Genomic DNA, 27,041 nt, shown 5'->3' with positions numbered 1-27,041 from the left:
GGCTTCTTGTCATAGCACAGGCATCTTGGAGCCAATATTAAAAACGATTACGTTCATATCCCCCATAGAGCTTAATAAAACAAAAGGGGGTCGAAACTAGAGAAAAAATTACAGTTTTCCAGGCACTATTATAATTATTTATCAAATAGTATTTGCAAACTATCAGCTGTGCAAGCACAAACATGACTCCAAGACGTTTAACTCCAAGACAGCACAAACACCATACATCTACATTGATGACAAAAAGCAATATATTACTTTATACGTGGAGCCAGACTTGATGAAGTTCTTCTCCAGAATGTTGTCCAGGGCAGGGTCTAGCTCCTCTCCTACGTCCTCAATCAGTAGGGGGCGGCCCAGAGACATGCTGTCCTCCAGGTGGGAGCGGAAGTACTTGTGGTTCAAACATGTCACCTGAAACAGTCAGTAACAGAGATGGTAATAAAAACCTATGTTCACTTCATGGTTTATTTGTATTGTTTTATACAAAACAGGTAGGGTCAAGTTCATTTGGATTAAATAAATGTGTTTCTCCAGACATTTATCTCATACAGATTGACTTTTTATGGGTAAGATAACTGTAGCTACTCGGTCCTCGTTACCTCTAGCTCCCTATCCTTCTCACGGTTCTTGATCCAGATCTTTCCCTGGCCTTGTGGGTCGATGAGGAGGGGGTAGCGTGAGGCCTTGGTGACGATAATGCCGTTCTGGATGGACAGGTCGTCATTGGGTAGGCCCTGAAGGTTCCACTCCCCCACAGTGGCATTGTCCACCAGCATACTGATCACATTCAGCTCCTACAGCAGTTATGGTCAATTCAAGGTCAATTCCAGTATGGTCTCAAACAGCACAACTAATAAGTTCAATGTGATCATTTTGTCCAATGATAATATCAAATGTAGTGACTATGTACTAACATCATTGTTACAAAGTTAAGACCTTGTATCTATATGGACAAATGGGACAAGAACAGTGAAGAGTGTAGCTGAGTCTTACATCACTGTAGGGGATGTGGTGGCTGCTCATCTCCTTTCTCCAGAGCTGTAGCAGTAGGTTGCGATATTCCTGGTTAAAGGGACCAGCGTAGGACAGAAAGCCAGTAGCCAGCAACACGTCCCCAACCAGGTGTCTGATCTGAGTCTGGAACAGGGCGCTGCTCTCGGTCCAGCGGATCTGACAGACAAACACAACAAGATAGACGCATGGAGATGTCAACAACAATATGGCATGACAGTTTGAGGAGTTGGCTAAAGCTCCTCACCTTCTCACCACCAAGCCCGTCGATTAGTGCGGTGGCGTTGGCCATCTTGCGTCGGCAGACCGTGGCGTCGTCCATTAGGGTCTGCTTCTCCCTCATGGCGGCGTCATAGAGCGCCTGCACCTCATCCAGCTCCCGCTGCTTAGCGTCTAGCTGCTCCTGGGCCCGGGACAACTCCCCCTGGGCCACACCAAGTCGGGCCTCCTGCAGGGTCAGGTTGGCCTGGGGACATATTTAAAATAATTGGTTTGGTGAGTAACCTTGTTTGAGAACTGAGAACTTGCGTTAGCTCCCTGAGCTAATGACTAGGCTGTATGTAACTCAGTGGGCTAACACAGACTTGCACAGTAGTGTGCAGAAGACCTGGGTTTTTACCCAGCCAGTCAAGGGGGGGTGAAGTGTAATGTGAGGTCACTTAGAATTTTTTTCCCCCATACAAATAACATCAAATTGATCAGAAATACAGTAAATAAATCATTGTTAATGTCGTAAATGACTATTGTTGCTGGAAACAGCTGATTTTTAATGGAATATCTAGATAGGCGTACAGAGGCCCATTATCAGCAACCATCACTCCTGTGTTTCAATGTCACGTTGTGTTAGCTAATCCAAGTTTATCATTTTAAAAGGCTAATTGATCATTGGAAAAACATTTTTCAAAAATGTTAGCACAGATCAAAACTGTTGTTCTGATTAAAGAAGCAGTAAAACTGCTTTAGACTAATTGAGTATATGGAGCATCAGCATTTGTGGGTTCGATAACAGACTCAAACGGCCAGAAACAAAGAACTTTCTTCTGAAACTCGTCGGTCTATTCTTGTTCTGAGAAATGAAGGCTATTTCTTGCGAGAAATTGCCAAGAAACTGAAGATCTCGTTCAATGCTGTGTACTACTCCCTTCACAGAACAGCGCAAACTGGCTCTACCCAGAATATAAAGAGGAGTGGGAGGCCCCGGTGCACAACTGTACGCCTATGTAGATATTCCATTTTTTTTTTTAAATCTGGCATTTACGGCTACAATAGTCATTTACAATATTAACATTTCTACACTGTATTTCTGATCAATTTGATGTTATTTTAATGGGGTGGCAGGGTAGCCTAGTGGTTAAAGCGTTGGACTAGTAACCAGAAGGTTGCAAGTTCAAATCCAAGAGCTGACAAGGTCATCTGTCGTCCTGCCCCTGAACAGGCAGTTAACCCACTGTTCCTAGGCTGTCATTGAAAATAAGAATTTGTTCTTAACTGACTTGCCTAGTTAAATAATGGTAAAATAAAAAATGGACACATTTTTTTGCTTTTCTTTCAAAAACAAGGACATTTGTAGTTGACCCCAAACTTCTGAACAGTAGTGTACATAATTGTGTTAACTCCCTGAACTAATGCCTAGGCTTTGGGTCAGTGGGCCAACACAATGTTAAAGACCAGGGTCAAAGCTTTCTCAACCTACTTTTGGTACCTAAGTATACAGTATATTCCCTTCAAAGAAGGGTCCATGGTTGTTGGGTAGTGTACCTTCAAAGGGAGGACCTCTTTGTTAATGGAAAAGAAGTCCTTCATAGCTTCAGTCCAGGAGCAGAGGCCAGCCACGTTACCACAGATCCTCTTGGCTGCCTCCAGGTTGTAGTCCTCCATGTCCAGGTATGGTGCCAACAGCTCCACTACCTCCTCAGTGATAGAATCCTGGTGACGTGAGAGTGCAAGAGGAAACAAATTCATTGGAAGTGATGTGGGGGCATAAGTCGTAATGGAAAGTACAGAAAACTGGAATCTGACATTCGTTATGTTGTAATTACATGTAATTACATGTTCTATTACAGGGATATTCAACTTCAGGGAAGGAAGAATGGAAAACTGTAATTCTGATGTTCAGTCTCTCTTTTAAATCAGGGGCACCAGGTAAGTGGGCTATCTGGCCAATTAGTTCATTTGATGAACATCTATTAAAAGGCTCATGACAGATTGGACAGAAGAAGGTCAGTCAGTCATTTCAGATGGCATTCTGTTTCACAACTCCAAAAACACCATGTTTCTCTCAGTGTTTATGGGACAAAGGGCTGTGATATCAGGTTCCTTGACTTCACTGGCACCTCTGTTTCTATTTCACACTGCCACACAGTCACTATGCGGGGGCTATCCCTTGGCGTCCATATTTCACTGCCTGGACAGCTTTCCTAATCCCCTCCTAAGTAAGCGTGTGTGTGTGTGTGTGTGTGTGTGTGTGTGTGTGTGTGTGTGTGTGTGTGTGTGTGTGTGTGTGTGTGTGTGTGTGTGTGTGTGTGTGTGTGTGTGTGTGTGTGTGTGTGTGTGTGTGTGTCAGTCAGATGAGTGCAGACAGTTGGGGGAAAAAAACATCTAGAGCTGCTATAGACAGTGAATGAAAGTGCTGTATTGAAGCCACAAATACTGATAGACGGTGAATGACAGAGTTGTATTTATAACCTAGGCTAGTAATGATCTGAGAAGGGGCTTTACTTTGAAACCTGTTAGCTATACTGTAGGTGAGACATTTTAGACAGTCCCCATAGGGTTAACACGTCTCAGACGGACAGCTTTAATCAAGCTGCCCACTCAAGAAAAAGTTTCAAACTGTAACCAGTGCCTGCAACCTGGTTCAGGTTGTCAGCCAACCTACTAGGGTAGCTACAAACAGCCCAGGAATGAAATCATCAACATGTATTGATCATATATTTTCTAATGCTGCAGAAATTTGCTTGAAAGCAGTATCCAGATCCATCGGATGTAGTGATCACAATATAGTAGCCATATCTAGGAAAACCAAAGTTACAAAGGCTGGGCCTATTATAGTGTATAAGAGGTCATGCAAGAAGTTTTGTAGTGATTCCTATGTTGTTGATGTAAGAATATCTATTGGTCCGTGGTGTGCAATGACGAGCAAACAGAGACTGCACTTGACACATTTATGAAACTGCTTATTCCAGTTTCTAATAAGCATGCACCCATTAAGAAAATGACTGTAAAAACAGTTAAATCCCCATGTGTAGATGAGGAATTGAAAAATTCAAATGCCTGAAGATTGGTTGAGAGAAATTGATAATAAAACGATTGTGGGGGATGTTTTGTTAGACTTCAGTCTGGCCTTTGACATTATCAATCATTGTCTGCTGCTGGCAAAACTTGAATTTGTGCATGAAGCAGATGCGGTGCGACTCAAGTTTGGCCATCAGGTGGAAGACGGTGTCCCCTATCTCAGGTCAGTCTCACCGGAGGAAAGGAAGGAGAGAGCAGGGACCGTGAGAGATGGTTGGGAAAAATCGTTTTGAACAGTCATCCAACTGAATTCCAAGTCGGAAACGCTGGAATCTTTCTAGAGCTCCGACTTTTCGACCTGAAGATAATTGATGTTTTGATTTTACCTTGTTGACCATCAGATGTAGGTACCATCAGTCCAGTAAAATAAAAAAGCTAATGATTTCAATTCATTCTCCACATTGCCTCAACAGTGCTAAACCAACTGATCTATTTTGTTATCAAACCTCGAGTTTTGAAATATAATATGGTCCGATTAACAATATTGGCAGGACAATCATATAGCCAATATGCTGTGATAATGTATTAGGCCTACTGTCCAAACCTCATTCCTACAAAACTGTTTGTGTGAGGCTAACGTTAAAAAACATATGAGCTGCCTCCCGGGTGGCGCAGTACTGCAGCGCCAGCTGTGCCATCAGAGTCCCTAGGTTCGCGCCCAGGCTCTGTCGTAACCGGCCGCGACCGGGAGGTCCGTGGGGCGACGCACAATTGTGTGCGCTAGCCAAGGCGGCCAGGTGCACAGTGTTTCCTCCGGTGCGGCTGGCTTCCGGGTTGGATGCGCACTGTGTTAAGAAGCAGTGCGGCTTGGTTGAGTTGTGTATCGGAAGACGCATGACTTTCAACCTTCGTCTCTCCCGAGCCCGTACGGGAGTTGTAGCGATGAGACAAGATAGTAGCTACTACAACAATTGGATAACACGAAATTGGGGAGAAAAAGGGGTAAAATAAAAATAAAACAACATATGAGCTGTAGATCTCAGCTGCTTTTTGACTGCGAAAGTGATCTTGAGGTTGGTGACCACTGGTGTAAGCCTATGTGTCTTAAGACTAACCACTCGAGAATGCACTTGGACAAGGTGAATTTGATAATTTAAGACTGATTAAATATGCCCATACATCTTGGAACCTCTTCACCCATTAATATGGCTTACCTTACTAAAGTTGACCAGCATGCTGACGAAGCCAGACTGCTGCATTAGTTTGAGGGCCTCGCTCCACGAGGGCCGGGGGCAGGGTCTCTCTGGGTCCTGGGTGACAGGGTCCACCCTGCGCTGGAACAGCAGCAGCACGGCGTCCATGATGCGCATGATCAGGTGTGGGGGCTTGCCCAGTTTCCTCACTGTGGCGATGTCCGCAGGCTTGATGGTCTGGGGAAAACAGGACACTGAAAAAATAATTCTGATTTCCCTTTTCAAATGGTTTTCATTTTCGTCACTTTCTGAAACACTCAATTAGCTTGGGGTTGGTGGCCACATAATGATGCGGGATTTATACTGTACAAATGGTGAGGGATCACTACTGTACTAATGGTGCAGGATCACTACTATACTAATGGTGCAGAATCACTACTATACTAATGGTGCAGAATCACTACTATACTAATGGTGCAGAATCACTACTATACTAATGGTGCAAGATCATTACTGCAATAATGGTGTGGGATCATTACTGTACTAATGGTGCGGGATCATTACTGCACTAATGGTGCGGGATCATTACTGTACTTAGACTGATACGATGGACAGAAAAAGCAAACTCAACAATGTAGCAAATCCTATTCTCACCTGCAATGCGGTCTCCGCGGCTGCTAATGCAGGCTTGGCTGCCTCTAGCTTCCTCTCGGCCACTTTCTTATCGGCTTCAATCTCATCCACGATGGCCTGAGCCTTGTCCTTCACTTTCTGAACCTGCATCTTGACCTTCTCGGCCGCCTGGGCCTTGGCTGTTACCTCCTGCAAGACGCCATCAGCCTTCTTGGAGGCCACCTCCAGCTCCTGTTCCTTAACAGCCAGCTCCTTGGACAGCTGGCTCACAGATTGCTCTGCCTCCATCAGCTTGGCCAGGCCTGGGGAGAGTGAGATTGTGTCAGGTGGTGAAAAAGAGCTTTAATCGGTGTTCCTCAAGTTTCTGTTTTAGGACCACAATTGTTTTCACTACATTTACCTCTTGGGGATGTCATTAGAAAACATAATGTTAATTTTCATTGCTATGCACATGACACACATCTGTACATTTCAATGAAACATGGTGAAGCCCCAAAATTGCCCTCGCTGGAAGCCTGTGTTTCAGACATAAGGAAGTGGATGGCTGCAAACTTTCTACTTTTAAACTCAGACAAAACAGAGATGCTTGCTCTAGGTACCAAGAAACAAAGAGATCTGTTGAATCTGACAATTAATCTTGATGGTTGTACAGTCGTCTCAAATATAACTGTGAAGGACCTCAGTATTTACGTAACATTGCAAAAATCTGATATTTTCTGCCCAAAAATGATGCAGAAAAATTAATCCATGCTTTTGTTACTTCTAGGTTAGACTACTGCAATGCTCTCCTTTCCGGCTACTCGGATAAAGCACAAAATAAACTTCAGTTAGTGTTAAATACGGCTGCTAGAATCCTGACTAGGACCAACATTTTTTATCATATTACTCTGGTGCTAGCCTCCCTACACTGGCTTCATGTTAAGGCAAGGGCTGATTTCAAGGTTTTACTGCTAACCTACAAAGCATTACAATGGCTTGCTCCTACCTATCTTTCTGATTTGGTCCTGCCGTACATACCTACACGTACGCTACGGTCACAAGACGCAGGCCTCCTAATTGTCCCTAGAATTTCTAAGCAAACAGCTGGAGGCAGGGCTTTCTCCTATAGAGATCCATTTTTATAGAATGGTCTGTCTACCCATGTGAGAGATGCAGACTCGGTCTCAACCTTTAAGTCTTCATTGAAGACTCATCTCTTCAGTAGGTCCTATGATTGAGTGTAGTCTGGCCCAGGAGTGTGAAGGTGAACGGAAAGGCCTCTAACCCGATTACAGGGGCTGAGTCACTGCTTACTGATGCTCTTCCATGCCGTCCCTAGGAGGGGTGCGTCACATGAGTGGGTTGAGTCACTGACGTGGTCTTCCTGTCTGGGTTGGTGCCCCCCCTTGGGTTGTGCCGTGGCAGTGATCTTTGTGGGCTATACTCTGCCTTGTCTCAGGATGGTAAGTTGGTGGTTGAAGATATCCCTCTAGTGTTTTGGGGGCTGTGCTTTGGCAAAGTGGGTGGGGTTATATCCTGCCTGTTTGGCCCTGTCCGGGGGTATCATCGGATGGGGCCACAGTGTCTCCTGACCCCTCCTGTCTCAGCCTCTAGTATTTATGCTGCAGTAGTTTATGTGTCAGGGGGCTAGGGTCAGTCTGTTATATCTGGAGTATTTCTCCTGTCTTATCCGGTGTCCTGTGTGAATTTAAGTATGCTCTCATTAATTCTCTGTCTCTCTTTCCTTCCTTCCTTCCTTCCTTCCTTCCTTCCTTCCTTCCTTCCTTCCTTCCTTCCTTTCTTCCTTTCTTCCTTCCTTCCTTCCTTCCTTCCTTCCTTCCTTCCTTCCTTCCTTCCTTCCTTCCTTCATTCATTCATTCCTTCCTTTCTTTCTTTCTTTCTCTTTCTTTCTTTATTTCTTTCTTTCTTTCTTTCTTTCTTTCTTTCTTTCTTTCTTTCTTTCTTTCTGTCTCTCAGAGGACTTTGTATGATGACTCCTTGTTGTCCCCAGTCAACCTGGTCATGCTGCTGCTCCAGTTTCAACTGTTCTGCCTGCGGCTATGGAACCCTGACCTGTTCACTGCGATTACTATTATTTGACCATGCTGGTCATTTATGAACATTTGAACATCTTGGCCATGTTATAATCTCCACCCGGCACAGCCAGAAGAGGACTGGCCACCCCTCATAGCCTGGTTCCTCTCTAGGTTTCTTCCTAGGTTATGGCCTTTCTAGGGAGTTTTTCCTAGCCACCGTGCCTCTACACCTGCATTGCTTGCTGTTTGGGGTTTTAGGCTGGGTTTCTGTACAGCACTTTGATATATCAGCTGATGTAATAAGGGCTATATAAATACATTTGATTTGATTTGAAATTTGATTTGATTAATGGCGATAAACAAGACATTATAGCCAGTCACTTATAATAAATGAATACTGTCTGTCAGTGCAACAATGCACTTGTTACAATGTCTCCAGCTTTGCTCCAGTGGTGCCGTAGTACTATGGATGACCCTGTAAAGCAACACATTTCCCTGCACCTATCCGGTGTGTGAGACAATAAAACATAACACATATATTTGTTTTTGAATAGTTTTACCTTACCTGTTTTCATGCGCTCAGCAAGCATGCCCACTTGAGCGATCTTCTCTGAGTAGATGATCTTATAGCCGTCGATGAAGGACAGGTAGGACCTGGGAGTGACGTAGGTCTGACGGCGGAACCGTTCAAAGTACTCTGTGCACTTCTCAGCCACCAGGTCCTGAAAGGTCCCCATGGTGTGGACTACACTCTGCTTAACTTCCTCAGAGCATTGGAACGTATACTGGGACAGAAAGTGATGTGCGACTGCCACTAGTGCGTCCCGTGGCCAACGCTGGAACCAGTCAATAGTACAGCCCGATATCAGACCTGGGAACTTGAGGGCTCTTGTTCGGAACTTCTCCCCCACCGGCGAGAAGCACAACACCACGTGCAGGTTGCTCCTCACACGCGACAGGAAGTAGTCGTAGAGGTTTTCGGCGGTAGGTGGGTGGCGAGGGTGCTCGCGTTTCATGGCTGGGATGAGGTCCTGGGTGATTTCATCGACTTCGTCACGGGCGAACAGGTTGGAGACTTCGCCCGAGGCCAGCACATTGTTCATGTACTCCAGGAAGGACTCCTCCTTGATGTCGTTGTCGGTGAAGATGAAGGTGACCCCTTTGCCCTTTTGTCCGGCGATGCGGTACAACGACTTCAGGTCCTCCATGAGGTTGTTGGTGTTGTACGTCCTGTCGAATGAATGAGATAAACAGAATTTTCTTCACACCAACTCCAGTTAACAAGATTCAATCAAACGATAATCCACTATTTCATCTTCTAAAATCTACTATGCTACTGTTATTAGCCTATCGAAAAGGTATATGGTTTACCGCATGCTCCACTGATCTATTTAGATCTGTGATTATCAATTAATTTACCTGTGATTATCCATGAATTAGATCTGTGATGATCAATTATGTGATTATTAACCCAATCTCTCTGTAACTGAATACAGAGTACAGACCACAGGATCCAGGCCAGGGTTGGGAACCACTGGTTAGGATGTCTTTATGATGATGATTAGGGTTTGGGTGTCTTTATGATGATGATTAGGCTAGTATCTAGAAGGCCGACCTGGTCAGGATGATTTGAAAGCTCTGGTATCCAGCGATGAAAGAGGCCAGGCGGGTGAGGCTCTGCTTCCCTGAGCCACCCACCCCCACCAAGAGGGCGTTCCCTTGAGGGGTGCGGACGATACGACTGATCTTCATCAGGTGGATCATGGCATCCTGCACCGGCGATAAAGAGAAGGAGCATCAGCCAATAGGAATACAGAGCTACAGCAGGATACTACTACATGTTGTTGAGTGAAAACATAGTAGTGTATTTGTGTGTACTAACGTGTCAGTCAATAATGACAATGGCTACCAGAAGCTGCCAGAAGATAGGGGAGTATGCCAACTGGTAAATCCCACGATATGGAATACTTAAGCAATAAGGCACCTCGGGGGTTTGTGGTAGATGGCCAATATACCACGGCAAAGGGCTTGTTTTATGTACAACTCAAAGCGGAGTGCCTGGATACAGCCCTTAGCTGTGGTATATTGGCCATATACCACAAACCCCAGGGGTGCCTTATTGCTGTTATAAACTGGTTACCAATGCAATTATAGCAGTAAAATACATATTTTGTCATACCCGTGGTATACAGTCTGATACACCACAGCTGTCAGCCAATCAGCATTCAGTGCTCGAACCACCCAGTTTATAATTTAGAATAGAACGCTCAATTCACTGTTATCCTTTTCACACTGTCAAGCCAACCAGAACCGTGCTGTACAGTGTAACCAGGTCACTGATGTATTGCTTGGCTCGTTTCGGTAGTGTGAAAGGGCTAATACTGTAGTTTGCTTTTACCTCGAAGAAGACCAGGTCCATGGCACTGCCTCTGACTGCCTCGTTGTACTGCAGTTGGAATGTGGCGAGGCGCTCCGACAGGGCCTGGAAGGACGGGATGGGTTCATAGACCTTGGGGGCCTCCAGCTCCATGTCCTCCGGCTCCTCCCCTGTGGTCTCGGGGGCATCCTTCAGGAAGTCCACAAAGTAGGCCTCCCATTGGGGGTGCTCTATCATGGCTGTTCCATGCTCCTCCACTGTAACCTAAGGGAGACAGCTCTCTGTGGTTGGTAACCAGTTTGATAATTTGTTTAACTATGCTTTCTTTATAAATATGCTTTCAGAAATATAGCGAGAAAGATGTAGTGTTATTAAAAGTAAAATATGAAATCAAAACACTTGTTATTCTATAACGAAACTAAGCCAATTTTAAAAAATCTATAATTATAAAATGTGATATTCAAATGCATAGCTATGTGTCCATCTTTTATAAAGTTACACCTGTTGAGAACAGGACACCAATTCAAACCGCATAACAGAGAATATATGACCAGAATCCACACTCCATACCCACCTTCTCCAGCATGCTGTCAAAGCTCTGTCTGTCCTTGTGGTCAACGAAACGGTCAGCAATGACCCGGGTACACTCGTGGTGGAAGAGTGAAGCCAGCACCTCTGGCCCCTGGCACACCTCGGTCCTCACCGTTAGAATACCCTGCCAGATACGACTGAGGTCTCGTAGGTTGAAGATGTAGTGGAACTTGGCTGGGGAGGGCAGCATCTGAGGAGGTCACATAAATGGATGGATTAATTAATCATTCATTTTCTTGCAACACGGCCTACACACCCTGAAGCACAAGCAGCAGCACAGTGGCAAGGAAAAACTCATCTCAAGAAGAACCAGACTCCCTCCATCCTCCTCTGGCTGTGTTAGGTATGTCACAGTACTGTACCTTGGCTTTGACAGCTTGCCACACCCTCCTAGTGGTGGGCACCAGGGCGCTGGCCAGGGTGCACACCTCAGGGAAGCCCCTCTCGGGGCAGAAGTAGCCCTGTGCCACAGTACGAAAGATCTTGTCGATGGAGGAATTGGAGGGCAGAGTGCAGTTGAAGGTGCTGAACTGCCTCTGAGGCGCTGAGGCACGTCGTTGCGCCCACCCCCGGGTGGATCATGGCCGCTACTAGCTGGACATCTACCACACTGGTGAACTCCCCTGGTCTCTCCAGGCTGTAGAAACCACCCTGCTCCATCAGCTGACGCACTATCTCATTGGTTATCTGTTGGATGGACACACAATCTCATTGGTTTTCTGTATGCAAGAGACAGGGAGATTACAATTTATTAAGAGAAATAATACAATATTTTGGTAAAGTGTAAATAAAGCCAGGTTCATATTGATAGTTACGATCAAAATTAACAACTGGATTCATGTTACAAAACGGCACTAACCTGGTCACCCCACTCGTTGATAACGGGCATGTTGATGTCATCCACAAACACAGTCATCTTCTTGCCTGCCGGCGGCCCGTAGGTGGAGCCCATCCTCTTGTCAATGTAGCTCTCTATGGTCCTCTGGAACATACTGGGCAGGGTGGCCGAGGAGAAGTTTAAGCTCTTGCTCAGCTGAGTTTCAGGATCAAACTTACTAGTATAGCCCTGCAATGGAATGACTAGGATTGAGATCCTATAAAGAGGTATTATGGTCATAGATAGTCATAAAACTCACATCTACATTCACAAATCTCAGACCTTGATCATGACAGTCTTAGCAGTCCCCTGTTCCCCGATGAGCAACACGGCTTTGCCTTGTTTCATGATGGTCTGCATCAGGAAGTCTGTCCTCACGTTGTCCACGTTGGGCACCAGGATAGATGAGTAGCCTGGGACAGAGTCTGTGGGATACTTGTACTCTGGCACCTGGAGGTGACATCATCATGCAGAGAGAAAGTAAGGATTAGTGGAGTGATTGATTGATCAATTAACAGCAACAGCACAAGCCATACCTTCTTGGACCAGTGCTCCCACTGGCCACGTTCATTGACCATGAACTCAAAGATGGTCTGGTCTCCTTGGGTCTGGGGCAGGTCCAGAGTGGCAGGGTGTGCCTCTAAGAAGGCCTCCATCTTGGATCTGTCCTCCAGCTCCAGCAGAGCCCCCACTGACCACATGACAGCAAACACAAAGAGCCTTGATACATCCCCCTGAGACTGCTTTTCCTCCACTGCAGGAAGTAGACCCTGGAAAAAGGTTCCACATTGAGCTTTGCCTTTTAAATAAGTTTGATATGTTCAACACTTCAGCCATTGGGTTGGACATGTCTATTGAATTCAATGTTATTGTCATAATAGAATGTGGGAGGTATTATGACTAGTTCAGTTTGATTCAAATTACATATATTTCTAAGAATAAATAGGTAAAATATTTGAATTTCAAGTGTGTCTTTTACAGGATTTTAGTGTTGCTATTCTGCTTACCTGCAGAAGGTCAATGGTCTGCTTGATGTACATACACTCCAGGATGGGCATTTTGGGAGACACAGCAGTGAAGACAAAGTTGATCAGATCCTGCACAGGGAATAAGGTAGAGACTCAGCAGATTCAGGAAGACCACAGAGGATTATTCTCGGGAACACATGTCAGCAAAGTGTGTGTATGCCTCCATACTGCATGTGTTTGTGTCTCTTTCTGGGTTTGACCCTACATTAGGGAAAGAGAATGGAAGTACAGTATGATATTCAGACAGACCTGGAAAACACTATGGAAGCAGCCCAGGAGAACCTCTGCCTGCTGTGGTGGCACCCTCTGGAGCCAGGCCTGAAGGATAGGCTTCCAGTCCAGCACAGAGGAGCTCATGAACACCATGCCGTTGCGGGACACTGTGGCCGGGGGAGGCGTTGTCGATGTTGTGGGGCTCAAACACCACCTTACAGTTAGGCGCCATAGGGATGCGGTCGCCATTAGCCAGGGTCAGGGTCTTGTTGTCGTCCAGGACTGAGTTGAGGTTTTCAATCCAGATGGCGTCCACAGGGCCGTCCAGCACGATCCAGATGTGCTCCCCCTTGGGAAGAGAAACAGTTAAATAGAATAAAAATGAGAACTAGTACGACAACCATCTGGCTTAGATAGTGATAACTCATAAATAATTGTGAGGGGCCTAATTGGAGGAGCCTCATGGGAGGGATATGTAACCTGAATAGCTGTTATTGGCAGAGGAGGGCGATCCAATTTGTTTTTGGACTGCACTGCCCCTTTAACTTCCCAGTACACCTAACTACAGTGAGCGTCAAAGGTTTCTCACTCATCACAATCATGGTTTAGAAACATATTCTTTTTTACAATAAAAGTGCCTCCTAAATGAGACAACACATTATGTCCCATCCATTTCTATTGGCACAAAATAATCTGAAACACAACCAAAACAAAAAACAGTAAATGCATCCAACAATTTTGTAGAGTCACAAGCTTGATGTAGTCATTGCGTGCTATAAATATGGGATCAAATACTTCATTTTTGACTACTTTGATACACATAAGTGAATTTGTCCCAATACTATTGGTCCCCTAAAATGGGGGGACTATGTGGGGGGACTAAACGGGGGGACTAAATGTTCTGTAATTTCTAAATGGTTCGTCGGATATGGATGAAAATACCTCAAATTAAAGCTGACAGTGTGCACTTTAACCTCGTAGTCCTCACTGTATCATTTCAAATCAAAAGTGCTGGAGTACAGAGCCAAAAGGACAAACAATGTGTCACTGTCCCAATACCTTGGAGCACACTGTAACTAGAACAGCATACTGAATGCACTACCCTTCCATCCCAACTCTATGGACCTTGCTGACCTTCTTGGCTTTAAGCGTTTTCCTCCACAGGGTTGAGAAGACCCCATCAGTCCAGTCGTTGGTGGCTACATCCAGGGTACCAAACATCTGGGAGGCAGTAATGGCCTTGGGGTTCATCCTCATCTCTCGGTGAGGGGTGCCACAATCTAACATGGCCCTCATCAGTGTGTGGATGCAGGTGGTTTTTCCAGCTCCACTGGGGCCTAGTGTCATCATACCTACAGGCAAGAGAATGAGATTAACATAGAATGAGAGGAAGAGAAGGGGCTGTGGTCTGCAGAGGAATATCAGTGTGTAGAGCAAATCTGTTACAACTGCTTATGGCACGTGTTATGACATGCATTAGTCTACTGCATGCTTTACAATATAGGGCTGTGGTAAAGCAGGGATAGCCAGCTCCAAGACCATAAAATGGCAGGTTTTTATTATGTCCTCCTAATCAGAGATGGATTTAGACCTGGGACACCAGGTGAGTGCAATTAACTAACTGGTAGAAGAAAAAAAACAGAATGGTTTCGGCCCTCCAGGACAGGAGTTGCCAAACCCTGTAGTGAAGAATCAACTGAAACCATCTCCACTACAGCTTTAACACCAAACCATCTCCACTACAGCTTTAAAACAGAAGGTTTGAGTGCACGTTGACTGACCGTGGCGAACAGCAAACCATCTCCACTACAGCTTTAAAACAGAAGGTTTGAGTGCACGTTGACTGACCGTGGTGAACACCAAACCATCTCCACTACAGCTTTAAAACAGAAGGTTTGAGTGCACGTTGACTGACCGTGGTGAACACCAAACCATCTCCACTACAGCTTTAAAACAGAAGGTTTGAGTGCACGTTGACTGACCGTGGCGAACCCGCTGGGTCTCGTAGAGCTGAACCAGTTTGAGGACCCAGGGCTGGTGAGGTATGAGGCCAGCCTGCTGGGTCTGGGAGTGGATGGCAGCCTCCAGGTCGGGGTAGCCTGCTTTGTCCAGAATGATCCCAGGGAAGAGGTCGTTGATCAGACTCATGAACAGAGGCTCGTCCTCATCCACCTGGTCAGAGACCCAGGGATTTTGATAATTTTTTTAACAATAAAAAATGTAAATCATTCATGTAAATTCATAAAATCATTGAGGATGACACAAATTCAGATACTTCTAGTTTCAGTGTGAAGGATAGAGGTGAAGTACCACTTGGATTGTAGGGTAGAAGAAAACTTGACTGTACCAGTTTGGAGAGGTTCATGTCGCGCAGCACTCGCATCACTACCGTTTTCTGGCTCAGTGGGGTTGGACCTCTTCACTGAACCCAGTGTCCTCAACACTGACAAGATGTTCCTTAGCCCAAAGTCATAGTGGACCTTGAAGAGCATGTGAGAGGAGACGATTATAATCAATCTGGCTGGTGACCAAAGTTCTTGATGAGGATGGATTACAAGTGTGTACCGTCTATGGTGCTACTGTGACCTTTTTGACCTTAATTTAATTTTTATTTCACTTTATTTAACCAGGTAGGCTAGTTGAGAACAAGTTCTCATTTACAAATGCGACCTGGCCAAGATAAAGTAAAACAGTGCGACACAAACAACACCATTTTTCACATGGAATAAACAAACATACAGTCAATAATACAATAGAAAAAGTCTATATACAGTGTGTGCAAATGAGGTAGGACTAAGGAGGTAAGGCAATAAATAGGCCATAATAGGCCATAGTGGCAAAATAATTACAATATAGCAATTAAACACTGTAGTAATAGATGTGCAGAAGATGAATGTGCAAGTAGAGATACTGGGGTGCAAAGGACAAAAAATAAATAAATAACAATATGGGGATGAGATAGTTGGATGGGCTATTTTACAGATGGGCTATGTACAGGTGAAGTGATCTGTGAGCTGTTCTGACCGCTAGTGCTTAAAGTTAATGAGGGAGATATGAATCTCCAGCTTCAGTGATTTTTGCAGTTCGTTCCAGTCATTAGCAGCAGAGAACTGTAAGGAAAGGCGGCCAAAGTAGGAATTGGCTTTTGGGGTGACCAGTAAAATATACCTGCTGGAGTGCGCCATACGGGTGGGTGCTGCTATGGTGACCAGGGAGCTGAGATAAGGCGGGGCTTTACCTAGCAAAGACTTATAGATGACCTGGAGCCAGTGGGTTTAGCGACGAATATGAAGGGAGGGCCAGCCAACGAGCGCATACAGGTCACAGTGGTGAGTAGTATATGGGGCTTTGGTGACAAAACGGATGGCACTGTGATAGACTGCATCCAATTTGCTGAGTAGAGTGTTGGAGGCTATTTTGTAAATGACATCGCGGATCGGTAGGATGGTCAGTTTTACAAGGGTATGTTGGCAGCATGAGTGAAGGATGTTTTTGTTGCGAAATAGGAAGCAGATTCTAGATTTCATTTTGGATTGGAGATGCTTAATGTGAGTCTGGAAGGAGAGTTTACAGTCTAACCAGACACCTAGGTATTTGTAGTTGTCCACATATTCTAAGTCAGAACCGTCCCAGAGTAGTGATGCTGGACGGGCGGGCAGATGCGGGCAGTGATCGGTTGAAGAACATGCATTTAGTTTTACTAGCATTTAAGAGCAGTTGGAGGCCACGGGAAGGAGAGTTGTATGGCTTTGAAGCTCGTCTGGAGGTTAGTTAACACAGTGTCCAAAGAAGGGCCAGAAGTATACAGAATGGTGTCGTCTGCGTAGAGGTGGATCAGAGAATCACCAGCAGCAAGAGCGGCACATCATTGATGTGTACAGAGAAGAGAGTCGGCTGAGAATTGAACCCTGTGGCACACACATAGAGACTGCCAGAGGTCCAGACAACATGCCCTCCGATTTGACACACTGAACTCTGTCTGAGAAGTAGTTGGTGAACCAGGCGAGGCAGTCATTTGAGAAACCAACCACCTTGATGTTACCTGCTTGGAGAGCTGCTCTTCACACAGCTTGTACAGGGTGTAGAACTTGCGGCTGAGGACTTGGTTGTCACGGAAACCAGCACTGGCTAGCTTCACCCTCATGATGATGGCTCTGTCTGGAACCATCATGGCCACAGACGAAACTGGATCTTCAGGTTCTCCGGAAGCTCCTGGCGGCCAGCATATCCAGGGTTCTGTCGTTTGAGAAGACCAGTAGAACAGAGTTAATAGGAGACATAACATTGACAATTGACTCAAGAAGGGATTAAGTTAACCAAGGGGCCTCCCCGAGTGGTGCAGCAGTCTAAGGCACTGTCTAAGGCAGTGCGAGAGGCATCACTACAAACCCCGGTTCAATCCCTGGCTGTATCACAACTGGTCGTGAACGGAAGTCCCATAAGTCGCCTCACAATTGGCCCAGCGTTGCCCGGGTTAGGGAGGGCTTGGCAGGGGGCCTTTACTTGGCTCATCGCGCTCTAGCAACTCCTTGTGGCGGGCCGGGGGCCTGCAGGCTGACCTCGGTCGTCAGGTGAACAGTGTTTTCTCCTACACATTGGTGCGGCTGGCTTCCGGTTGCGGGCAGGTATTAATAAGTGGGGTTTGGCGGGTCATGTTTCGGACGATGCATGACTCGACCTTCACCTCCCGAGCATGTTGGGAAGTTGCAGCGATGAGACAAGATCGAAATTGGGGTGATTTATTTTTTTACAAATAAAAGAGTGTGCAAACCACACTAAATAATGTCTAGTAAATCTTCCTTTCACAGTTGGTATTTGAACCTTACATGCAATGTAGCACAATGTTAGTGAAAATGTGAAATGTGATATTCTCTCACCATGGTTAGGAAGATGCCAAACTCTCTGTCCATTTCCACCAAGTCGCCATCCGTGAAGATAAACTGTGTCTTCTTGTTCTTTTTGCACTGCAACACTATATAGATCTGCTGGGCTGCTACTGACAGGACAGGGAGCTCGATGCGGTTGAACTCATCAAAGCAGCCCCATGCACCTGACTGAGCCAAACCTGCAGATAATGTTTGCTCTCCGTTTATACCCTTTGGTGGTTATTTTTTAGGAAATGCTTCATTTAAAGGGGCCGTACTGTACATATGTCTTTGTGACACATTTAGTAAAACCCTCATAACCTCTTTATGTGTGTCAGAGCAACATTCATAGCAATGTTTTATGAGTATTGACAGATCATATTTAGCTTTGATTAATTGTCAAGTCAGAGACCTTTCCATGTTATCTCCCCATGGACAAGCTTTAGTACCTTTATAGATTCGTCCTAGCCCTCTATAGTCCATCTGGTCAGAGCAGTTGAAGACGACAACGTACTTCCCCAGGCAACGGCCCATGTCTTTGGTGGTCTCGGTCTTACCTGTACCAGCCGGCCCTGCCGGGGCTCCGCCCATACTCATACCCAGGGCCTGGGACAGGGTGATGTAACACCTAGTGGAGTCCGAACATGTCAGTCATCATTGTGCTGATGATCAAATCAAATCAAACTTCATTAGTCACATGCGCAGAATACTACAAGTGTAGACTTTACTGTGAAATGCTTACTTATAAGTCCTTAACCCAACAGTGCATTTCAAGAAGAGTTACGAAAATATTTACCAGACTAAAATAAAAAGTAATAATAAAAAGTAACACAATAAGAATAACGACGCTATATATAGGGGGCACCGGTACCGAGTCAGTGTGTGAGGGAGCAGGTTAGTTGAGGTAATTTGTACATGTAGGTGGGAGTGAAGTGACTATGCATAGATAATAAACAGCGAGTTTCAGCAATGTACAAAAGGGAGGGGGGGGGTCAATGTAAATCGTCCGGTGGCGATTTTATTAATTGTTCAGCAGTCTAATAGCTTGGGGGTAGAAGCTGTTGAGGAGCCTTTTTGTCTTAGACTTGGTGCTCCGGTACCGCTTGCCGGAGAAAGCGAGAAAACAGTCTGTAACTTGGGTGACTGGAGTCTCTGACAATTTTATGGTCTTTCCCCTGACACTGCCTATTGTATAGGTCCTGGATGGCAGGAAGCTTGGCCCCAGTGATGTAGTGGGCCGTACGCACTACCCTCTGTAGCGCCTTACGGTCAGATGCAGAGCAGTTGCCATACCAGGCAGTGATGTAACCGGTCAGGATCCACTCGATGGTGCAGCCGAACTTCTCCCTATAGGGAAAAGGTCAACGAACTGGCAATGTGGTGCCAGGACAACAACCTCTCCCTCAATATGAGCAAGACAAAGGAGCTGATCGTGGACTACAGGAAAAGGCGGGCCGAACTGGCCCCCATTAACATCAACGGGGATGTCGTGAGGATCTGGGGACCCATTCCAAATATTTTCAGTCTCCTGAAGGGGACCATGATTGTTTGGACCATGATTGATTGTTGGTGATGTGGACACCAAGGAACTTGAAACTCTCGACCCGCTCCACTACAGCCCAATTGATGTTACTGGGGGCCTGTTCGGCCCGCCTTTCCTGTAGTCCACGGTCAGCTCCTTTGTCTTGCTCACATTGAGGGAGAGGTTGTTGTCCTGGCACCACACTGCCAGTTCTCTGACCTTCTCCCTATAGGCCATCTCATCATTGTCGGTGATCAGGCCTACCACTGTTGTGTCGTCAGCAAACTTAATGATGGTGTTGGAGTCGTGTCTGGCTACGCAGTCATGGGTGAAGGGGGAATACAGGAGGGGACAAAGTACAGTGTTAAGGATTAACGTGGCAGACGTGTTGTTGCCTACTCTACCACGTGGGGCGGCCCGTCAGGAAGTCCAGGATCCAGTTGCAGAGGGAGGTGTTTAGTTCCAGAGTCCTTAGCTTAGTGATGAGCTTCGTAGGCACTATGGTGTTGAACGCTCAGCTGTAGTCAATGAACAGCTTTCTCACATATGTTCCTTTTGTCCAGGTGAGAAAAGGCAGTGTGAGTGCGATTTAGATTGCGTCATCTGTGAATCTGTTGGGGTGGTATGCGAATTGGAGTGGGTCTAGTGTGTCCGGGAGGATGCTGTTGATGTGAGCCATGATCAGCTTTTCAAAGCACTTCATGGCTACCGACTTGAGTGTCACGAGGCGGTAATCATTTAGGCATGTTACCTTCGCTTCCTTGGGCACAGGGACTATGGTGGTCAGCTTGAAACATGTAGGTAGTACAGACTCGGTGAGGGAGAGGTTGAAAATGTCAGTGAAGACACTTGACAGTTGGTCTGCGCATGCTTTGAGTACACATCCAGGTTATCTGTCTGGCCCAGCGGCTTTGTGAATGTTGACCAAAGGTTTTGTTCACATCGGCTACCGATAGCATTATCACACAGTCATCCAGAACAGCTGGTGCTCTCATGGATGCTTCAGTGTTGCTTGGCTCGAAGCGAGCATAAAAGGCATTTAGCTAATCTGGTAGGCTTGCGTCACTGGGCAGCTCTGGGTTTCACTTTGTAATCCACAATAGTTTTCAAGCCCTGCCACATCCGATGAGCATCAGAGCCGGTGTATTAGGATTCAATCTTAATCCCGTATTGACGCTTTGCTTGTTTGATAGTTTGTCTGAGGGCATAGCAGGATTTCTTATAAGCGTCCATATCAGTCTCCCACTCCTTTGAAAGTGGCTGCTCTAGCCTTTAGCTCGATGTGGATGTTGCCTGTAATCCATGGCTTCTGGTTGGGATATGTACGTACAGTCACTGTGGGGACGACGTTGTCGATGCACTTATTGATGAACCTGAAGACTGAAGTGGTGTCCTCCTCAATGCCATTGGATGAATCCCGGAACATTTTTCAGTCTGTGCTAGCAAAACAGTCCTGTAGTGGAGCATCCGTGTCATCTGACCACTTCCCTATTGAGCGAGTCACTGATACTTCCTGATTTAGTTTTTGCTTGTAAGCAGGAATCAGGAGAATAGAATTATGGTCAGATTTGCCAAATGGAGGGCGAGGGAGAGCTTTGTATGCATCTCTGTGTGTGGCATAAAGATTGTCCAGGATTTTTTTCTCCTCTGGTTACACGTGACATGCCGGTAAAAATGTGGTAAAATTTGCTTAAAAGTTTGCAACAAACTCATTCTTGCAATTGGATAAGATCTTTTCAGCCAGGCGTATTCTCTGCGCCGGTATGCATTATAGTAGATATCACAGACCTGGTTTCCCAGAGATTTATCCTGAATCATCACTGAATATGCTTTTTTGACCAGCACTAGGCTTAATCTGTGCTTGAGAAATCTGCCCATAATATGTCCCAGTAAGACAATAACACTATAATACAAGCAGGAGTTTCAGAGTAGATAGAATACCATTAGTGTAATTATTAAAGACCTGTCAGTGAGAGGGGTGATGACCAGTCTGTCGGTACAGCCCAGATACTCATTGCAGTAGCTAAACTCCACATCAGTGATCTGGATTATACATCTGTCCTTGTCCTCGATGAAGTAGAAGTGGGATTGCTTCTGCCACTCAAAGTCTAATGTCGATCGGATGTTCATTCGCACCTGAGTGATATTGGGATGTGGATTTAGTCATGGATTACGTTTATATAGTACAACCTGATGGAGACTCATGCAAAGCTTTATCAGATACCTTATGAAATGCCCAATGAATATGCTAGAGGTTATTCATGAAAAATGTGCCCTTTCTTACTGAAATATAGCTTGTATAAATGTTGCATTGAAAAAAAGATGGCATTCCAATATCTTACTATTGCTGTACTTTTGCTAAAAATACTATAAGGCTTCTAAGAAAGTTAATACATCAACTTGTATGTGGTTGGGGAAAAGTCTGAAACAATGCAAAGGGTATGCTCACCAGGTCGTCGAATATGTCTTTCTGATGCACATGGATGGTTATCAGAGTCTCATACTTGGTGCTCATTCCTGGTCAAGTCTCGAGTGGTCATATCAATCAGCTCATTCAGGATATCCCAAACTTTTGATTGGTAGTTTGCATGACCTGTGCAATCAAGTCAAGAAGTAAGAAGAAAACACAAAATAATTTATTCAACAATGTATCCACAAAATCACATTTTAGAAATAAAGATACTTCTTGTCCAGAGGTGAAGATTCCGGCTCCCGAGTAGTGCAGAGTTCTAAGGCACTGTATCTCAGTGCTAGAGGCGTCACTACAGACCCTGGTTTGATTCCAGGCTGTATTACAACCGGCCGTGATTGGGAGTCCCATAGGGCGGTGCACAATTGGCCCAGCGTCATCCGGGTTCATTGTAAATAAGAATTAGTTCTTAACTGACTTTCCCAGTTAAATAAAGGTAAAAAAAAATAAAATACAATTCCCTTTCAGGTACAGTATAACCACATTCTACAATATATACTTTACCCAGTATAATAGCACCAATGGAATGGTCCCAAAAGTGGAAGCTCCAAGCAAAATCAAGCACACCTCAACTACTTGCAAGTATCTTACATGTATAGTATTTGAATGCCCAGACTGTTACCTTTTGTCTCCCTTGCTGAACCCTAGTGCTTCCTCTGCATCCCTGGTCCAGATCATCTGGATGCCCAGCAGACCCACCTGGGCTGGGAACACAGACTGAACTCCACCAGCTTTAGTCCTGCGTCACTGATGGACATGTGAGCCTGCCGGATAATGCCATGGATGGTCTTCTCACTCTGTCCAACAAGAGCCCCAGCCAGGCTTCTACATTTCCCTATCAGACACCATCAGAGGACAATGTTCAGTAATGGATCTGCGCCTCATGATTAGTCTACCACTGAACATATAAAATAGATGGATGATCAGGAATCAAAGCAGAATGGCTTTTTATCATGGGAATAAGAAACTTCCATTTTGTATTGAAATGTATCAGAACACCAATGCCAAATGTGAGTCATGCATTGAGGAGCATTGCCTTCAACTCAGCAGTGTGTACAGTAGGTTAAGTGTACCTGAGCCAAAACAGGTTCAGACAAGTCTACTGTCTCTCCTTCCTGGGACTGGAAGCTTAGGATCTGGTCATAGTTCTTATCATGGAAAACCACACAGTTCACATTGTCGAAAAGACTCAGCAGATGAGCCTGTACCCAAAGGAGATGACAAGTTACAGTTTGAGAGAGGTTTCATTTGTGATAACGACAAATGATACAACTAGAACCTCACTACATTTCATTGATTTTGATTGATTTCATTTTATGCAGTCAAAAAACATAATGTGGACTGCACAGTTACACATTGAGCTGCCTTACTCAACATCCACGTCATCAGCGCCTGTGGAACAGTGGGTTAACTGCTTTGCTCAGGGCAGAACGAAAGATTTTTACCATGTCAGCTCAGGGATTCGATCCAGCTACCTTTCGGTTATTGGCCCAACGCTCCTAACGGCCAGGCTACCTGCTGCCCCTCAGTGACATTCAACGTGGCACCGTCAAAGGATGCCACCTTTTCAACAAGTCAGTTAGTTACATTTCTGCCCTGCTAGAGCTGCCCTGATCTACTGTAAGGGATGTTATTGTGAAGAGAGAATGTCTAGGAGCAACAACAGCTCAGCCGCGAAGTGGTATGAGACCACTGAGTGCTGAAGTGTGTACAAATCATCTGTCCTCAGTTGCAACACTCATTACCGAGTTCCAAACTGCCTCCAGAAGCAACGTCAACACAATAACTGTTTGTCGAAAGCTTCATGAAAATGGGTTTCCATGTCCGAGCATCTTATAACCTGAAAACTTGCCATACTGAGCAATTGTGTCTAAAATGGGAGGGAGGGATTTGCCACCATTGACTCTGGAGCAGTGGAAACACATTCTCTGGAGTGATTAATCACGCTTCACCATCTGGCAGCCCGGACAAATCTGGGTTTGACAGATGCCAGGAGAACGCTACCTGCCCCAATGCATAGTGCCAACTGTAAAGTTTGATGGAGGAGGAATAATGGTCTGGGGCTGTTTTTCATGAATCTGGCTAGGCCCCTTAGCTCCAGTGAAGTGAAATCATAACGCTACATATAACACTGCATACTGCATATAATGACATTCTAGACGATTCTGTGCTTCTAACTTTGCGGCAACAGTTTGGGGAAGGCCCTTTCCTGTTTCAGCATGATAATGCCCCCGTGCACAAAGTGAGGTCCATACAGAAATGGTTTGTCAAGATCGGTGTGGAAGAAATTGTCTGGCCTGCACAGAGCCTTGACCTCAACTCCATCGAACATCTTTGAGACTAATTGGAACGCCGACTGCGAGCAAGGCCTAATCACCCAAAATCAGTGCCCGACCACACTAATGCTATTGTGGATTAATGGTAGCAAGTCCCTGCAGCAATGTTCCAACATCTAGTAGAAGAAAATGTTGCCCTAACGTAACCCAGCCATAGAATGTTTTTAGTTTGTCCAGTCCAGTCCAGTACCTGTATGGTGTGGGAGTCTGAGGCCTGTCCCAGGATCTCCAGTAGAGCAGGGTCAGAGACAAAGAAGAACCGAGGGAACACAAGCCTCTTCTTCTCCAGGTACCCGCTCAGGGACTTCTGACACACCTCCAGCTGCTCCAGAAGATGGGGCAACAGCTGGCTGAGGGTCTCGTCCCCCACACAGCACTGCACCACACCTGTCACCTCGTGGGCACGCTGCATGATCTTCTGCCAGGACTTGTCGATGTTCTGGAACCTCTTGGCTTCCTATATGGGACAGATTTAGTGGCCATATCCTTACTTGAATAGCCTGGAATCTACACTAAGTTCCAATTGAATCTACATTCAAGTGAAACAATAGTGAATCAACAGGTAAACCGAGCATGGTTCAGCTTGTTCTGACCTGGGGCAGCTGCTTAGCGATATCCCTCCGACAAATACGGCCTCCAGGTAGATCCACAGGTTCTGAACCGTCAACCATTTCTCTATGACCTCAGTGGTGTTAGACAGCTTCAGCACCCACTGCTGGATGGAAGGCTTGAATGGGGCATTATACCTGGAAAAGTATAATTTCACACATGTACAGTGGGTATTAATACACGTGTGAATTGGAAATTGTTTTTTTTGTTGCATATCCCACTCTCCCCGAGACACCCTTGGAGAGTGGTGTCACAGCCAGAGTCTGCCATTATCAACAGTGACCTTGACACAATTAGGGTTAAATGCCTTGCTCAAGGGCACAGATAGATTTTTCACCTTGTCGGGTCAGGGATTCAAAATAGCGACCTTTACTGGCCCAATTCTCAAACCGCTGGCCTCAACTTCTAGACTACCTGCATCTCAACTTCTAGACTACCTGCATCTCAACTTCTAGACTACCTGCATCTCAACTTCTAGACTACCTGCATCTCAACTTCTAGACTACCTGCATCTCAACTTCTAGACTACCTGCATCTCAACTTCTAGACTACCTGCATCTCAACTTCTAGACTACCTGCATCTCAACTTCTAGACTACCTGCATCTCAACTTCTAGACTACCTGCATCTCAACTTCTAGACTACCTGCATCTCAACTTCTAGACTACCTCAACTTCTAGGCTACCTGCATCTCAACTTCTAGACTACCTGCATCTCAACTTCTAGACTACCTGCATCTCAACTTCTAGACTACCTGCATCTCAACTTCTAGGCTACCTGCATCTCAACTGACTATCATCTCAACTTCTAGACTACCTGCATCTCAACTTCTAGACTACCTGCATCTCAACTTCTAGACGCCAACTTCTAGACTCGACAACTGTCTGTACGGTCACCTAGAACCTGATCTCAACTTCTAGACTACATCTCAACTAACCTGCATCATTGAATTCAATTCTGAATTCATGTCTGATTACTAATATTGTGGTACCTGGGTTCGAAATCCAGTCGATCAAATCAGACATGAGGATGTGGTGGTACCTACCGGTTGCTCATGAGCGAGGCCAGCACCATCAGACTGTCCTCCATGAGGGGCCACCTTCTCTGCAGTGTCAGTACCCTTCAGTAGCAGTTCCCCGGTTCCTGAAGGGGGCAAAGGTGAGCGTGTGGCTGCTCCACTCTGCCACTACGTCTTTCAGTTTGGCCTCAATGTCCCTCTCCTCACGGCGCTGATGCACACATCCTGTCCAGATAAACACATTTTATTTTACAAGTATATTGTTTGCCCATTTTGGTGAGCGGATTTGGTGACATAGTACCTCAATATCCTCTTTGTATTTGAGCAGTGGTGCCTCCATGATGTTTCTGAGGGCAAAGCTCTCCGACTCCACCTCGAAGATGTGTCCTGTGAGGTCACTCAGGCGGCTCCAATGCCTGGACATCATCGCCTGAAAGGGAGAGGGGATTGAAAGGGACAAACGTCAGGAAAAGCAATATGAGTTGTAGATGATTAAATTAAAGGTATTGTTTCACCTTGTTAGCCATCATGTAAAGTAGGGGGCACGTCTCGTTGAAGTCATCGATTGTCTTCTTCAGGTCACTAAAAGCTTGCCACTCCTTCAACGCCTTGGGAAGTTTCCGGATTCTTGTGGAAAGTGGAAAAATAGAGTAATCACAATGTTCACAAGGATTAGTCAGCAACTCAATTTGAACTTGTCTATCGTTTAGATTATTTTCCAATACAGCATATTGACATGTATATATCACAGTCCATGGAATTCTACCTGTTCTGGAAATCCTGCAGTTCATTGTTGATCTTGTCTATGTTTAGGTCAGCCCATTGGATATCATAGTAACTAGTCACACTTTCAGTGACAGAGTTGTAGAGCGTGTAAAGTTTTGACAAAAGACCCAGCTCTCTTTTAATTCTCTGAAGATCGGGATATTCTGTTAATGAGAGATATTAGCCATATTAGCCTAGTCCTGAATCTCCATTGAAAGTGTTTTGAAGTCCAAGGATATGCAAAATATGAGTCCAGGAAACAGTGTATTTCATTGTGGATAT

At 45.4% G+C, this 27,041-nt stretch overlaps 1 protein-coding gene across 1 annotated transcript in view; it reads right to left on the bottom strand.

Moving 5' to 3' along the window:
* The window catches only part of LOC118382633 (dynein axonemal heavy chain 5), a 150,217-nt gene that overhangs the window by 93,155 nt on the left and 30,021 nt on the right, over window positions 1-27,041 (bottom strand). Inside the window, 44 exon segments of the mRNA XM_052518232.1 lie at window positions 259-414; window positions 603-797; window positions 997-1,173; window positions 1,262-1,480; window positions 2,773-2,940; window positions 5,463-5,678; window positions 6,096-6,376; window positions 8,655-9,319; window positions 9,705-9,859; window positions 10,488-10,730; window positions 11,041-11,247; window positions 11,420-11,595; window positions 11,598-11,627; window positions 11,630-11,744; window positions 11,917-12,123; window positions 12,217-12,384; window positions 12,471-12,704; window positions 12,942-13,031; window positions 13,212-13,352; window positions 13,354-13,524; window positions 14,310-14,527; window positions 15,158-15,347; window positions 15,523-15,568; window positions 15,570-15,655; window positions 17,218-17,354; window positions 17,357-17,411; window positions 18,053-18,240; window positions 18,490-18,668; window positions 21,526-21,698; window positions 22,012-22,072; window positions 22,655-22,751; window positions 22,754-22,834; window positions 22,837-22,867; window positions 23,106-23,234; window positions 24,559-24,825; window positions 24,962-24,987; window positions 24,990-25,114; window positions 26,022-26,065; window positions 26,067-26,115; window positions 26,117-26,198; window positions 26,201-26,219; window positions 26,296-26,424; window positions 26,510-26,621; window positions 26,761-26,923. Of these exon segments, the coding sequence (XP_052374192.1) occupies window positions 259-414; window positions 603-797; window positions 997-1,173; window positions 1,262-1,480; window positions 2,773-2,940; window positions 5,463-5,678; window positions 6,096-6,376; window positions 8,655-9,319; window positions 9,705-9,859; window positions 10,488-10,730; window positions 11,041-11,247; window positions 11,420-11,595; window positions 11,598-11,627; window positions 11,630-11,744; window positions 11,917-12,123; window positions 12,217-12,384; window positions 12,471-12,704; window positions 12,942-13,031; window positions 13,212-13,352; window positions 13,354-13,524; window positions 14,310-14,527; window positions 15,158-15,347; window positions 15,523-15,568; window positions 15,570-15,655; window positions 17,218-17,354; window positions 17,357-17,411; window positions 18,053-18,240; window positions 18,490-18,668; window positions 21,526-21,698; window positions 22,012-22,072; window positions 22,655-22,751; window positions 22,754-22,834; window positions 22,837-22,867; window positions 23,106-23,234; window positions 24,559-24,825; window positions 24,962-24,987; window positions 24,990-25,114; window positions 26,022-26,065; window positions 26,067-26,115; window positions 26,117-26,198; window positions 26,201-26,219; window positions 26,296-26,424; window positions 26,510-26,621; window positions 26,761-26,923 (6,701 nt within the window).

The sequence above is a fragment of the Oncorhynchus keta genome, chromosome 4, assembly GCF_023373465.1.
Source record: "Oncorhynchus keta strain PuntledgeMale-10-30-2019 chromosome 4, Oket_V2, whole genome shotgun sequence".
Classification (NCBI taxonomy): Eukaryota; Metazoa; Chordata; class Actinopteri; order Salmoniformes; family Salmonidae; genus Oncorhynchus; species Oncorhynchus keta.
The sequence above is the reverse complement of the archived record's forward strand: the minus strand, read 5'-3'. Positions and strand labels throughout refer to the sequence as shown.